The sequence below is a fragment of the Copadichromis virginalis genome, linkage group LG19, assembly GCF_057382275.1.
Source record: "Copadichromis virginalis isolate Kocher_CV1m ecotype Utaka linkage group LG19, C_Virginalis_male_GT1.1, whole genome shotgun sequence".
Classification (NCBI taxonomy): Eukaryota; Metazoa; Chordata; class Actinopteri; order Cichliformes; family Cichlidae; genus Copadichromis; species Copadichromis virginalis.
Genome location: NC_140636.1, coordinates 22,464,265 through 22,476,464, shown reverse-complemented (window position 1 = coordinate 22,476,464; position 12,200 = coordinate 22,464,265). Strand labels below are relative to the sequence as shown.

At 40.6% G+C, this 12,200-nt stretch overlaps 1 protein-coding gene across 1 annotated transcript; it reads right to left on the bottom strand.

The window, feature by feature from the left end:
* Positions 1–337: 337 nt before the first annotated feature.
* Positions 338–11,989, bottom strand: fbln5 (fibulin 5). The gene is made up of 11 exons (XM_085442004.1): positions 11,542–11,989; positions 11,284–11,338; positions 11,018–11,066; positions 10,544–10,822; positions 5,258–5,380; positions 4,533–4,649; positions 4,314–4,430; positions 3,800–3,922; positions 3,454–3,580; positions 3,137–3,332; positions 338–1,133 (listed from the first exon to the last, which is right to left on the bottom strand). Exons 1-11 carry the CDS (start codon positions 11,583–11,585, stop codon positions 972–974), a joined length of 1,392 nt encoding a protein of 463 aa, XP_085298130.1. The 5' UTR covers positions 11,586–11,989; the 3' UTR covers positions 338–971.
* Between the last annotated feature and the right edge of the window lie 211 nt (positions 11,990–12,200).

Below are 12,200 nucleotides of genomic sequence, written 5' to 3'. Positions count from 1 at the left end.
AAAATGTGGTTCCCCATATTCAAATCAAGTGTTGCTATAACATCCATATTAAGTAACCCTCACATGGTATAGCACCCAATGGTTTATTATATGCCCTTTTCACAAATTCTGATACCCAAATAAGTGCTGCTATCAACCCATACTTATCCCAAACTGACACTTTTGTATATATGTGTAAATGCAGTAATTCAAAATGTATCACAGTCCCACATTATAATCCATAAATTAGCTGTTGTTTCAGGAGTTTTTGCTAAAGTGACCCCTAAAATGCATTGATATAATCCCACATTTTGTTATAGTGCCAAAAAAAATCCCCATCCCAAATTCCCCAGAGTATCCACAAAACCAGGTGATGCATTAGTCTGGGAGCCGCCTCATGCCAGGGACAGCTGTTTGTGTGGTGAAGAAGTTTATTGGTCAAAAAGAAACTGTGATCAATAATTCAATTAATGACTTGTTGTTACATCATTTTAAATACTGCCTCTGTAAAATGCACATTTACACTTCTGCTTCGGATAACTGGCTCTCCTCTTGTCAGCTAAGATCAGATGCCACTTGAGAGGAAATGACAACATAAAACTCACAGCTTATGTGAAGGGATGAAGGTTCACAGACAAATGGACGAGCTCGTGTGTATATACACCGATTCTCCGTGATGTTGCTGTTGTCAGGTCGTCCTCTGAAATTGTACACCATAAATATCCCTGCATGTCTGTGTGTGCGTGGGTTTGTGTGTTGAAAGTCAATATCGTAGTCGTAAAAGCTCAGTGTCTATTAAACAAGGGTGGAGATTCCAGCACGGGAAAGTCTTCCCGTCAGCTGTTCTCAGCGGAGTCCTGTTGTGTCTCTACCGAAGGTGACATAATGAGGGGGGAAGGGGGGCAACAAGCAAACTATTACATCAGCTGCAGGTGAAAACAGCTGCTTCATGCTTGACTTTCTTTTGTGGCAATGAAGTTCATTTGGGACCCTCAAAACGGATGCTCTGATACAAATATTGTCAGACGGATGATGGAGCTGCCTCTGAAGTTGATGACATTGTTGACCGTGACCATCTCCAGGTCCAGCACCACCTTCTTCGGCCCCTTGATTGGCCGCGATAAGACGAGCGTGGCGCTCACATTACTGGTTTGCTTTAAGAGAAAGAGGACAGAGACAAAAGGGGAATGTGAGGAATGAATTACAGGAAACACTACTGCACACAGCGGAAGAAACACGTGGCTCAGTGCCTGGTTATACAACTTCCAGTAAATAAAACAAGAGCACACTTGTTTAGAAAGCCAACTTAGCAGTTTCTGATCAAACTCAGCTTCTCAGATACATTACACCATCTGCTGGGTGCACTCTGCATTGTCAGGTTCTTACAACTCATTAAACCTGTGGTACACACATATATATATTTATAATTTATTCAAAATAAACGGTATTCCGTAGCCAATCTTATCTAAACACCTGATATTTCTTTGAAGTGTATCTAGAATTTGATCATAATCACAGCTACAAAAAAAAAGATCTAACCCTAACTTTAGCCCAGGATCAAAACTACCATCTTTTTCTTTCCGTCTCTGAGCACAAACTCGAGTCCTTATTTTAAAACGTCAAATCAGTCCTGTGCAAACTGTAAATAAAAACAGAATGCAATGATTCGAGAATCTCATAAACCCACATTTTACTCATAAAACTACATAGAAACCATGTCAAATGCTTAAACTGAGAAAATGTATCACTTATGAGCTCATTTTAAATTTGATGACACCAACACATCTCAGAAAAGGACAGTGCTATGTTTACCACTGTGTAGCAGCCCCCCTTCTTTTATCAACAGTCTGTAAACATCTGGGAACCGAGAAGACCAGCTGTTGGACTTTTGAGAGGAATGTTGTCCCATTCTTGTCTCATGGAGGATGTTGGACTGCTCAGAAGTCCTCGTATTTTTGGTTTCACGATACTCTAGTGTTTTCAGCCAGTAAGTCACATGTACTTTTTTACAGATTGGTCAACCTCTGTCCATTTACTTCTGGGTATAAAAAGAACATCAGCTGACTTGTTCCTAATTAACCTCATTAGTCGCGAATTGTTCCTCGAGCTGTTTCTTTTTAGCACCACTTCCTTTTACAGCCTTTTGTTACCCCCATTCCAACTTTTTGAGACATGTTACTGCCACCACAGTCAAAATGAACTCTTTTTTTTTTTTCGAAATAGCAAAAGGTCTAAATTTAAAATGTCATGTTTTCAATGTTCTATTATGACTAAAATATGGGCTTATTGGATTTTCAGATCATTGCATTCTGTTTTAATTTACATTTTACGCAATGTCCCAATTTTGGGAGAGAATATGGTTTGTATTAGAATGAAGATCAAAAACTTTGTGTAATTATTTGTTGTATTTTCGGTTACATGTCACTCCGTGCTGTGGGTGAACAAATCCCGATCATCTCACTGTGTAATGATACGAGGAAGTGCTGATACTATTCACTTAGATAAGTGCCAATACTAGATGGAAATAATAAAGCATTACAAGGAAAGGTGCTCCAGGTGGTCTTACTTAAATCTCAGATCAAACGCCTATTTTGTTACATTATATCATATTACTGAATCAATAAGATGGATTACATTAAATGTATCTTTTAGACAAAAGTTTTTGTAATGCACTTACATAATTCTTTCAGTTGTTTTCAGTATTTCATTATGAATAAATTTGTATTCATTCATCTTTTTAGATAAATGTCAAGCATTGCATTACTTAACCTTTAAGATAAATGCAATACAATAAAAAGGAGATTTTCTTGCGTCGCATGGTATCTTCTTTGCAGTGATTCTAATATGTTTTTCTCACTATTAAGCTGGTGAATTATCATCATCTAGGACAAGTCCAAGACTGATTTTGGAAACATCTTTGGTAACTAAACAGTCACAGCTGTGGAGTTTCTGGACTGCATTCTTTAACAACCAAACACTACTGTCATTTCCTTTCCTGCCTAGTTCTGCAGTTTCCTTGAATTTCCCCATCTATAGAGTTTGAGTTTCTGTAGGAGTGGGGGCCCACTTTCATTTATTGTGTTACTTTGCATTAATATAGTGCACTAAAGTCTTCCATCTGCCATATCTTCTGTTGATGGGTCTCTGAAAAACGTACCCTCATGTAAAACTCTCGCCCATCGTTGCCCGACTTTATCTGGAAGATGTAGAAGGCGCCGGGATAGCGCGTGGTGGCCTGCATCTGGAAGATATCTGCAGGCACACTGCGCCCCGACGACATGTCCATGTGTCGGTACAAAATGGTGAAGGGCTTATCCCTGCAGGCAGGGTTCTCAGCTGAACACATACACTGACTGCCAAGGAGGAGACACGGTCACTTTAAGCTTTAGAGGATATTTTAAACAAATAAGCAGTGAAACAGTTTAGAATTTGGTGTTAAAAGGCGTCTAGAGAAAGCGAAGAAGTAAGACTCACTTGTCACTAACTTCGATGTAAGGAAGGTTGCACTGTAAAGGATTCAGGCATGTATAGCTTCCCTGGAAATTGAAACACACTTGTGCTGTTGTACAGGTGTTGTTACCAGTGTCACATTCATTGACATCTTTAAGAATCAAACACACAACAATCAAAGTCAGTTTAAACATAATCATCACGAGAGAAGAAGAAGAAGCTTCAACAATGTTGATATTAAAGAAAAATAGATGCATGTGTCCTGAGTCAAGAGAAGTATTTAACTGATAACAATAATAACTTTATCACATAAACTAATGCATTCAGTTAGGAAATGATGTATCTGTGTGAGAGTTCCTCATCTTCTTACCCTCACAGCTCCTGCCGTCCTCATATATATAATATCCAGGTGGACAGATGCAGGAGTAAGAACCGGGGATGTTGACACATCTGTACTGACACAGAAACTCAGAGAAACTGCACTCATCCAAGTCTGCACGAAGCAAGAAACAGAATTAACACCTATCAGAAAAGGACATCAGCACCAACAGTGTTCAGTGTTCAAGCTCAACCAAGCCCGCCTCAATATGTCTGAGTGAAGTCTGCATGTTTTGCACGGTGTCAGTCATGCAGCTTGCTCTTTCTAAACTGTGTCGACCTAGCCTGTGATAAACTGGAACTAGTCTCATACAGCACACCTGCTCTCTGTGATCCTGCTGCCAAAGCAAACATTTTTATTCTGTTCAATTCACCTCTGTCATACGACTTTTTGCTCCTTTTTACAAAAATGCATCTCAGTTTCTGGTTCTTTACCGACTCAATTATTCACACTGCTTCAAAGATAGATTAATATTGATATATCAAAAGAATAAAATCTTCCTCACCGATGCAAGTAGTACCATCAGATGCCAGCTCAAATCCTTCGTCACAGTTGCACATGTAGGACCCGTAGGTATTCAAGCAGCCATGACTACAAGGTTCATCTGCACACTCATCCACATCTGGAACAACAGAAGCTGGAAGCTGACAACACTGGTACACGATATACAGGTGTTTCTTTTCCTGTTGTAAAGCCGTGGCCCGGTGCTTGTGAATGTGTTTACCTTGACAGGTCCGGCTGTCTGGATTGAGGATGAAGCCAGGATTACAGGAACAAGAATATGAGCCGGGCACGTTGGCACACAGCTGCTGGCAGTAACCATAGCGACATTCATCAATATCTGGTACCAAAAAAGAAAAAAAAAGAAGAAAATTTAAGTAGAAGGTAGTCACTGACCATAATACATATTGTGCTGTAGGCAAGTTTACTGTAAGTAAATATACGATTAGTGTTTTGATTTGAACAGACTCTGCTGAGCTGCATTGCACCACAAAGCATGAGGAGGGCGCTGTTCTTCTTTTCTAAATGAGGACAAGTACATGCAGGGACTTTTCTGCATTATCCGACAGTGATCATAAAAATTGACATGACCTCTGATCTATGCTTTTTACAGTGTTAGTACTAAGATATAATAGATTGCTGGTTTTGCATGTCCAAGACTACATTTGCATTTATTAGTGCTTGAAGAAGAAAATCAAAGCTTTTCCATCACTTGGTAATTCCAGAAAATATTGAATTAAAATGCTCAGTGCTTGTTTTCCTAGCTTCCCTTCATTTGATAATTTGCACAAAGTAATGGCAAAATTGAGCGATGGCTGAACAATAATAAACTGACTCTGAGTTCACTTTGTAGAGTATTTGCAGTGATGCAATGTGAATCCCATTGGGTAAAGTGTATTGTTAATATATGCTAATGTTTAAAGAAGTTTCAGGGAAAAACTGGCTCACCCTGACACTGTCCACCAAGGAGCCAGTAACCTTCAGTGCAGGAGCATGTGTAGCCACCTGCTGTGTTGATACAGACCTGGGTGGGGTTACAGTGGTGAGAGTTTGTCTCGCATTCATCAATGTCTGCAATTAAAAAAAAGAAAAAAAAAAAGAGGAGAAAAAATTAACAAAATTCAACAAAATTAAAAAGGACGCTCAAAGAGGCAGAAGCGACATAAAACAAAAAAAAGTTCAGCACATTAACACAAAAAACATGTTTTTCTGTTACATTTGGCAGCCAGCCCTTCAAATCTACACAAAAGTAACACCCAGAGAGACACTTTCAAAGTTTATTGAGAGTTAGGAGAAGAGTATCACGTATCATCTAAAGTATTTCATAAAGTGAGGCATGGATATTTTTAAAATGACATCAAAGTAAACAGATGAGATAAAAGCACACTGATAATACTGATTTCCATGTGGGAGTTATGCTTTTTGCACTTCTCGGACGTCAGTAGATTTGATTCCAAACATTTAGGTTTAGCCTTCACCTCACCTTTTATTGACTAACTCCAATGCAGGATTTGATGCTCATGTGCCTTGCTCGAAAGCACATCAGCTAGGGAACTTTTTCCTGCTGGCTTGAAGATTGCACCAGCAATCTTCTGTTTGAAAATCAGTTTATCCAACACTCAGAGTTTCATCGCCCTGTGCTTAAAAAAACCCCAAACTCTTAACCAAACAGTTATCATTTCAGCGCTTATGATCGTTTCTACACAGATTTGCAGATTTCTCAGATTACAATCTGAATTCCATCAACGCCCCTGGAGCAGCTCACAGACTAAATCATAATGCCCTTATGAGGATACGACAAATCGCAAATTCCAACTTCTGTTTATGGTTCTCAGACAATGAAGTCACCGATCTCTAGAAAACCGGTGGGGGGAAGTGGGTGGGAGCCTGGTTTTTTGTTTGAACAGGCAGCTATGATAAGCGATAACGTCTGTCTGTGGGACCGTTGCCCTTTATGCCAGCTGGGACCACTGGCCCTTCACGAGGGTGGAGGAGACCCAGTGCATTAGGCCACCGGCCAAAAGCTACACAGCCACGGCACCTGCTTACAGTTTCCAGTGAAAATCTCCCTGAATGCCCCTCATCTGCACCCCATGTGTAGACCTTACTGCAGATCTCCAACATATACACACACAAGCCGCAGGAGCGTTTCAGTTCACCTCCTTATATAGGCTGTTTTATGAGCTGCCCACAAGTTTTTGGAGTTGCTGACAGCCCTGATCAGCTTCAGAGAAGACATGACAGGGTCAGATGTAGATGCAAAAAAAAAACCAAACTCCTGTGCAGAAAGATCTTGACCACATATGGCTGCACAAACTGATTCAAAATAACAGTAAGTGACACAAAACCAGCTTGCTTTTCTTTATCAAGATTCCAATGAAAATATTATAAAGGATAAGAGTTTATAGCTTCACTACCAGAAAAATGCTCTGTTAAAAGATGAGCTGTTGTGCATTTTTGAGTTGACCCACTGGTTTCGAAAGTGCATAAGGCTGGATACTTTTCTCCAGGCACAACGGAGCATGTAAATCCCTGGACTCCAGTAAAAACCTGAAAATCCCTAAAACTGAGTTATGAGCTGTAATGAATATTACAGTCTCTAGTGGGATGAAAAGCACAGCATCTGAACGTTAATGGTTTCTTTTCTTTTTTTACTTGGTAGAGAATAAAAAGTGTGCTTAAGCAGTGACAGTTTTGTACAGATTTTCAGCAGGTGTCATTTTTATAATGTTAATTTGATCTATCCTCATCTATCCTAATTATTGTGTGTTTGTCTAGAAAGTAAACTGTAAGCACTTTTATTATGGTCCATTTATTAGAGATAGTGTGGTTAAATAGAGTGAAAGCTCAACCGTATTCAACACCTTCAGGATGAAGCTTATCATTTCTATTGTTCCCCCAGACTGGTTCCATTTGAAACACTGACATACCATTAACTCAGAAACAAAACCACAATTGTTGCAGGTTCAGACGGGAAGTCGCAGTCTGTGTATTTTCTGCCCCACAGCAGCATCAATCAGCAACTAATTACATCACTGCACACACAGTGTGCCAGCCTTCAGGGGTGTGCTGAGTCGCTGCCTCCACAGAGGCATGCCTGTTCTCTTGCCCTGGCCTGGGCACAAATTTGGCAGCATATGACCTCATTTTTGGCACTCACATAGTGTAGTTTACCCAAACAATGTTGCGAGCTGATTCCCTCACAGACCTTCTCCCCTACAAAGAGGGGAAAAAAGTCCATATTTGTCCATGAGCGAACTTCTAGAGCTCTCTTTGGAGGGGGAAAACTGTACCACATATGTACATTTTCCTCCTCCCAGCACAGTCATGGCTAATTTATCCAAAATGACAGGAAAACACCCCAAATGGACCTTAAGGAACCCATTTTTTAACAGCTTGTCCCTGCTAGACCCGCCAAGGAAAGTTTGTGAAGTGTTTATCTAACAGCTGGGAACTCTTGAAGTTGTGAAATTGAAACAGCTCAATTAAAAAAGATGACATTTATTCGCTTTGAAACGTTAAATGGGCCTCTGGGTCGGTGGGGTGACAGCAGACAGGCTGCGGCACAAAACACTAAAAAACATCTGTCCCTGTGATGCGATGGATTCATGTATTTCTCTGGATTTTAACCACACTGAATTCCTATTCTTTATCTTTTCCCACTGATGTTACCTCGTTCATAGCTTGACTCTAATATCTGATAAACAGCAGCAGGTGGCAGATGTCAAGACTGTATTCTGCAAAACATTCAAATTTTTCAGCCACTGCTGAAATCCAGTTAAGAGCCTCAAGACCAGAAACAGCTGCAGCCGCGGATAGACACCTTCCACCCTTATATCTCCTGCAAGCAGTGAGACAGTATAAAAATGAGCTTTGGCAGAGATGGGTTGCAAAGCAACTTGCAGATGTGCAGTAACTTCACACCCTATGATGAAATTTGCCAGGTGATTTCTGATCAGCTAATCCACAGGGATCCTGGTTGAAATTTGACTTCATAACTTGCCTGAAGTAACTTTAAAGATGCATTAGAGTGGCAGCAAAGGGAAAAGCTGCGATTGTGTTAAGAAAAATACTCCAGAAAATCAAATATGACATTCTTATGTCAGTTAGGGGGTTAGAATCCTCTTAAAGGGTAAGGTAATTAACAAGAGAGGTTACAAGATGACCACACATTTTAATGGAAATTTATGAATAATTATGTCTTCAGTCCCCAAATAGAGTTGTTGAATTTCAGTGTTTTTCTTTGTTTGTTTGTGCGTTTGTTTTTAATAGAAAGGCTGGGATCTAAACCCTGCTTGTGGTTACATTCCCTCACTGTGATGAATGGGTGCAAATGTTGACCCACCGTGAACAATCAAACAAGCGCTTTGTCAGACTGATGTAAGCAAACGACTGAAAACAATAAGCAACTTTGAACTTTCGGGGACTTCTGATGAACACGAACAAAAGACTTGGCTCGAACAATGTTTACTTCATTTTTGAAATTGGCTTGAACGGAAGAATTGTGAAGTTTTCAGCAGAATTTTTTATGAGTCAGTCTCGTATGACTGAACCGAAGCTACGGGAGTTCTCCTGAGCCCAGAGTTAATACTTTCTGCATGCGCAAATATGCAAGCATCCAAGTGACATCAATTTCTAATGGATGCTAATTTTGTCATCAGAGGTTTTACATGATGATTTGCGCAGACAACCACATACCCTATGATTATCAGGATTTAACCCATTAGCAATTACCAGATCATTTCTAAATAGAGTAGTGACTGCACTGGCTTCCTCCAAATGGACAAAAAAGGTTGTATAATAAGAAAAACTGTAAGTATAATCCTGGCTTCAAGCAGGTGACCAGCCCCGTATAGAACAACTGGGGAATGAAATCAGACTGAAAAACCTGCAGTACAATGTTGAGTTACAATACTTTGCAAAAGTCTTGAGCTGGCTCTCACTCCCTTATATTTTGCTTCCAACGGGCCAGACTTTCTTGCCTTTTTTTAAGGGTTCTTGAGCAACAGTTCTCCATCTTTCAGAAGGTCATTGTCTGCTTTTTCACATGAACATTTTCAGAGGAATGTTTTTTGTGTTTGTTTGTTAGGCAACATGGACCTGTGTAATTATGTAAACAATTATTCAAACATAAAAAAGGCACCTAACTCAAGGGATAAACCAGTGTTTTGTCTACAGATCATAGACAACTGAGCAGGCACTTTGTTAACAGCAGCCTGTCTCACAAAAACACATAATTTGTTCAAACTTCTTTAGTTGAATTCTAGAAATTCCAAAGATAAGGCAGTTTGACAGACATAAAGAAGCACTTTTGCACTATTAACTACTAGCAGCTATTAGTTGAAAACTTGTCACACCTCAGCATGGTGTGCAGTCTTTCCTTTAAAGAAGGGAAGCAGGGAGAAAAGATGGAGGCATGTCAAATTACATAGGAACTGGACTGAAAATCAATGGGAACAGGTCTTATGGAGTGATGAATCCAATTCCCCCCCTAAAACTGACAACAATTTGAGGGAAAAATTTGAGGGAGTTGGGGAGAAAGGTACAACAGTAACCTGTGAGCCATCTGTAAAACACGGTGGAGGCTCTGTCATGGTTCGGGGCTTTGTTTCAACCAGTGGTGTTGGAGATCTCATCAAAGTTGATGGAATTATGAAAACTGAAAAGCACCATCAGAATTAAATCCAACATGAAATACCATCTGGAAAGCTTCTGGTTGACAATAAATTCATTTTTCAGCATGACAATGATCCCAAACACACTGCCAATGCAGGAAAGGCATATCTGGACAGACGAACACACAATACTATCAGTCATAAATTGGCCTCCCTAGAGTCCAGACCTCAAAGTTACTGAAGCAGTGTGGGATCATCTGGACTGAGAACAGAACAAAAGGCAGCCAACATCCAAAGAAGAGCTTTGAATGTCCTTCAAGAAGCCTGGAGAACTATTCCTGAAGAGTACTTACAGAAATAACAAGAAATCTGGCCTAAGAGACTTCACACTGTGTAAAGAATAAAGGTTTTCATTTTAAATATTGACTTTCAAGCTTATTCAAATTGTACAAACTGTATTTGTGCCTTTATTTCTGTTTTAAGAAATTATTGCAATTATTTCTCATTTGCTTCTCAAAATATAAAGAAATCAGGGGTAGCTCAAAAACACATTACTATATTCTACTTGTGGTAGTAAATATCTTAGACCAGTGAGAACAAACTGCAGAATCCTACTAACCGTTACAGGTGCCATCCTCTGCAAGAGTATATCCCAGGATACATTGCGCAGTGCTGATCACTCTTGGGTAGCTGGGCTCCACAGATCTTGGGGGAGATGGGAGGAAAGAGTTTGGAAATCCAGCTGAAGGGTCCGGGTAAACCGGCTCAGGCACTATGGGATCCGGTCTGTAAGGCTGGTTGTACAAGTTCCTTGGGATGCATAGGTAACCTCCGTTCTGGTTCACACAGCGCATGTCTCCTCGGCAAGCATCTGGCATGGTACGGCACTCATCCACATCTGGAATACAGAGCCGTGCACTGATAAGGACATTCTTGCATCCGGAGCATGTGTGAATCTGTGCTACAACCCATCCCGGTGCTTTGGGATTTGATTTTCTTGCGCACACTGTGTTTGAATTCCAGACACGTCTCTTTGTTCTATAAATGTAACTTTTCGATGCAAAAAAAAAAAAACAGAAGTGATGCCACTCACCTATACACTGTCTTGTTCTGGGTTCATATGCGAAACCTTCTGTGCAGGTCTGAAGAGAAGTGATCAAAATGCGGTTTGAGCATGTTTTTTAACGCATTCATTTGCTGAGATGTCAAACTAGTATGAGAAGAATATATGTTATAATGCATAAATATATTAGCTTGCATCAAAGACGCATTTGCATCTTTATTGGCTTTGGTAAGTTTCAGAGCAACTTTTTAGTTAAGTGATCACAGCCTTAGACTAAATGGATGAAGGTGTCTTACCTGTCCGCGCCCAGGCTGGACACAAAGCAGAATAAATACCAGAGCTGTCAGCATCCTGCAAAGAGGAAATTTTACGTTTTTAGGCCCTTCTCGGAAGGAGTTCGCAGAAGAAAACAGGAACTTGATACAGGCATTTGTCACATATTCATTCAAACATGCAACGTAAGTTTAAAAAAAAAAAAAAGAAAAGAAAAAAGAAAAAAAAAAGTCCGTTACGCAAAAGATGCCTGCGGAGAAAATAAAGTGGAGACTACTGACCTTGAAGGAGAGCAAAACCTGAAGCCACGTCCCTCTAAATGCATGGTTTACGACTCCAACTGAGTTCTCTCAAAGGAAAGATTTGAAACAACCCGTAAATTTGAATCCCCTCGCCACTACTCAGCAGGACTCTCACCACCACCCCCAACTATGCGCCTTTACGCGAAAGCCGACACCAGGTTTTCATTAACCGCTGCCTGGTCGAGCTGAAGCTCCAGTACATTGACCAAGTGTTGGAAGAATGCTTTTTCAAAATGGACTGTTCTGCTTCTTCCCCGCTCTGTCGGCGCTACAGATTATTTAGCAATGCAAATTAACGGGCCCCCTCCGAGCACTTTCCCAACAGCTGGATTCAATCAGGAGAGCCAGCCCCCTCCAGTCAGAGCGCACGGAGACGGCGGCCCCACAGCGGCGCGCTCACTCCGACAAGCGGCTTCTCCTGGGCGGTTAGGAGGCAGAAAAGCATAAAGCTTACACACACAGTGTCTGTTTTCCAAAGATATAAACAGCCCACCCCCTCACCCCCTTCCCCGGGTTGAATGACACTGCACATCTGGCGCAGGAAACGTACGCTGTCCGCGCTGTAGTAGCCACATGTGGTTCAGATGCCTAAAATCTGGCGTTAAAATAAATTTAAAAAAACAAAGCAAAAAACGGTA

Coding starts and splice junctions, on each gene's coding strand:
- fbln5 (XM_085442004.1), bottom strand. CDS start 11,585: ATGCATTTAGAGGGACGTGGCTTCAGGTTTTGCTCTCCTTCAAG. Junction 5,381..10,543: donor AGAGGATGGCACCTGTAACG/GTTAGTAGGATT, acceptor TTTTAATTGCAG/ACATTGATGAATGCGAGACA. Junction 3,923..4,313: donor TGATGGTACTACTTGCATCG/GTGAGGAAGATT, acceptor TGCTTCGTGCAG/ACTTGGATGAGTGCAGTTTC.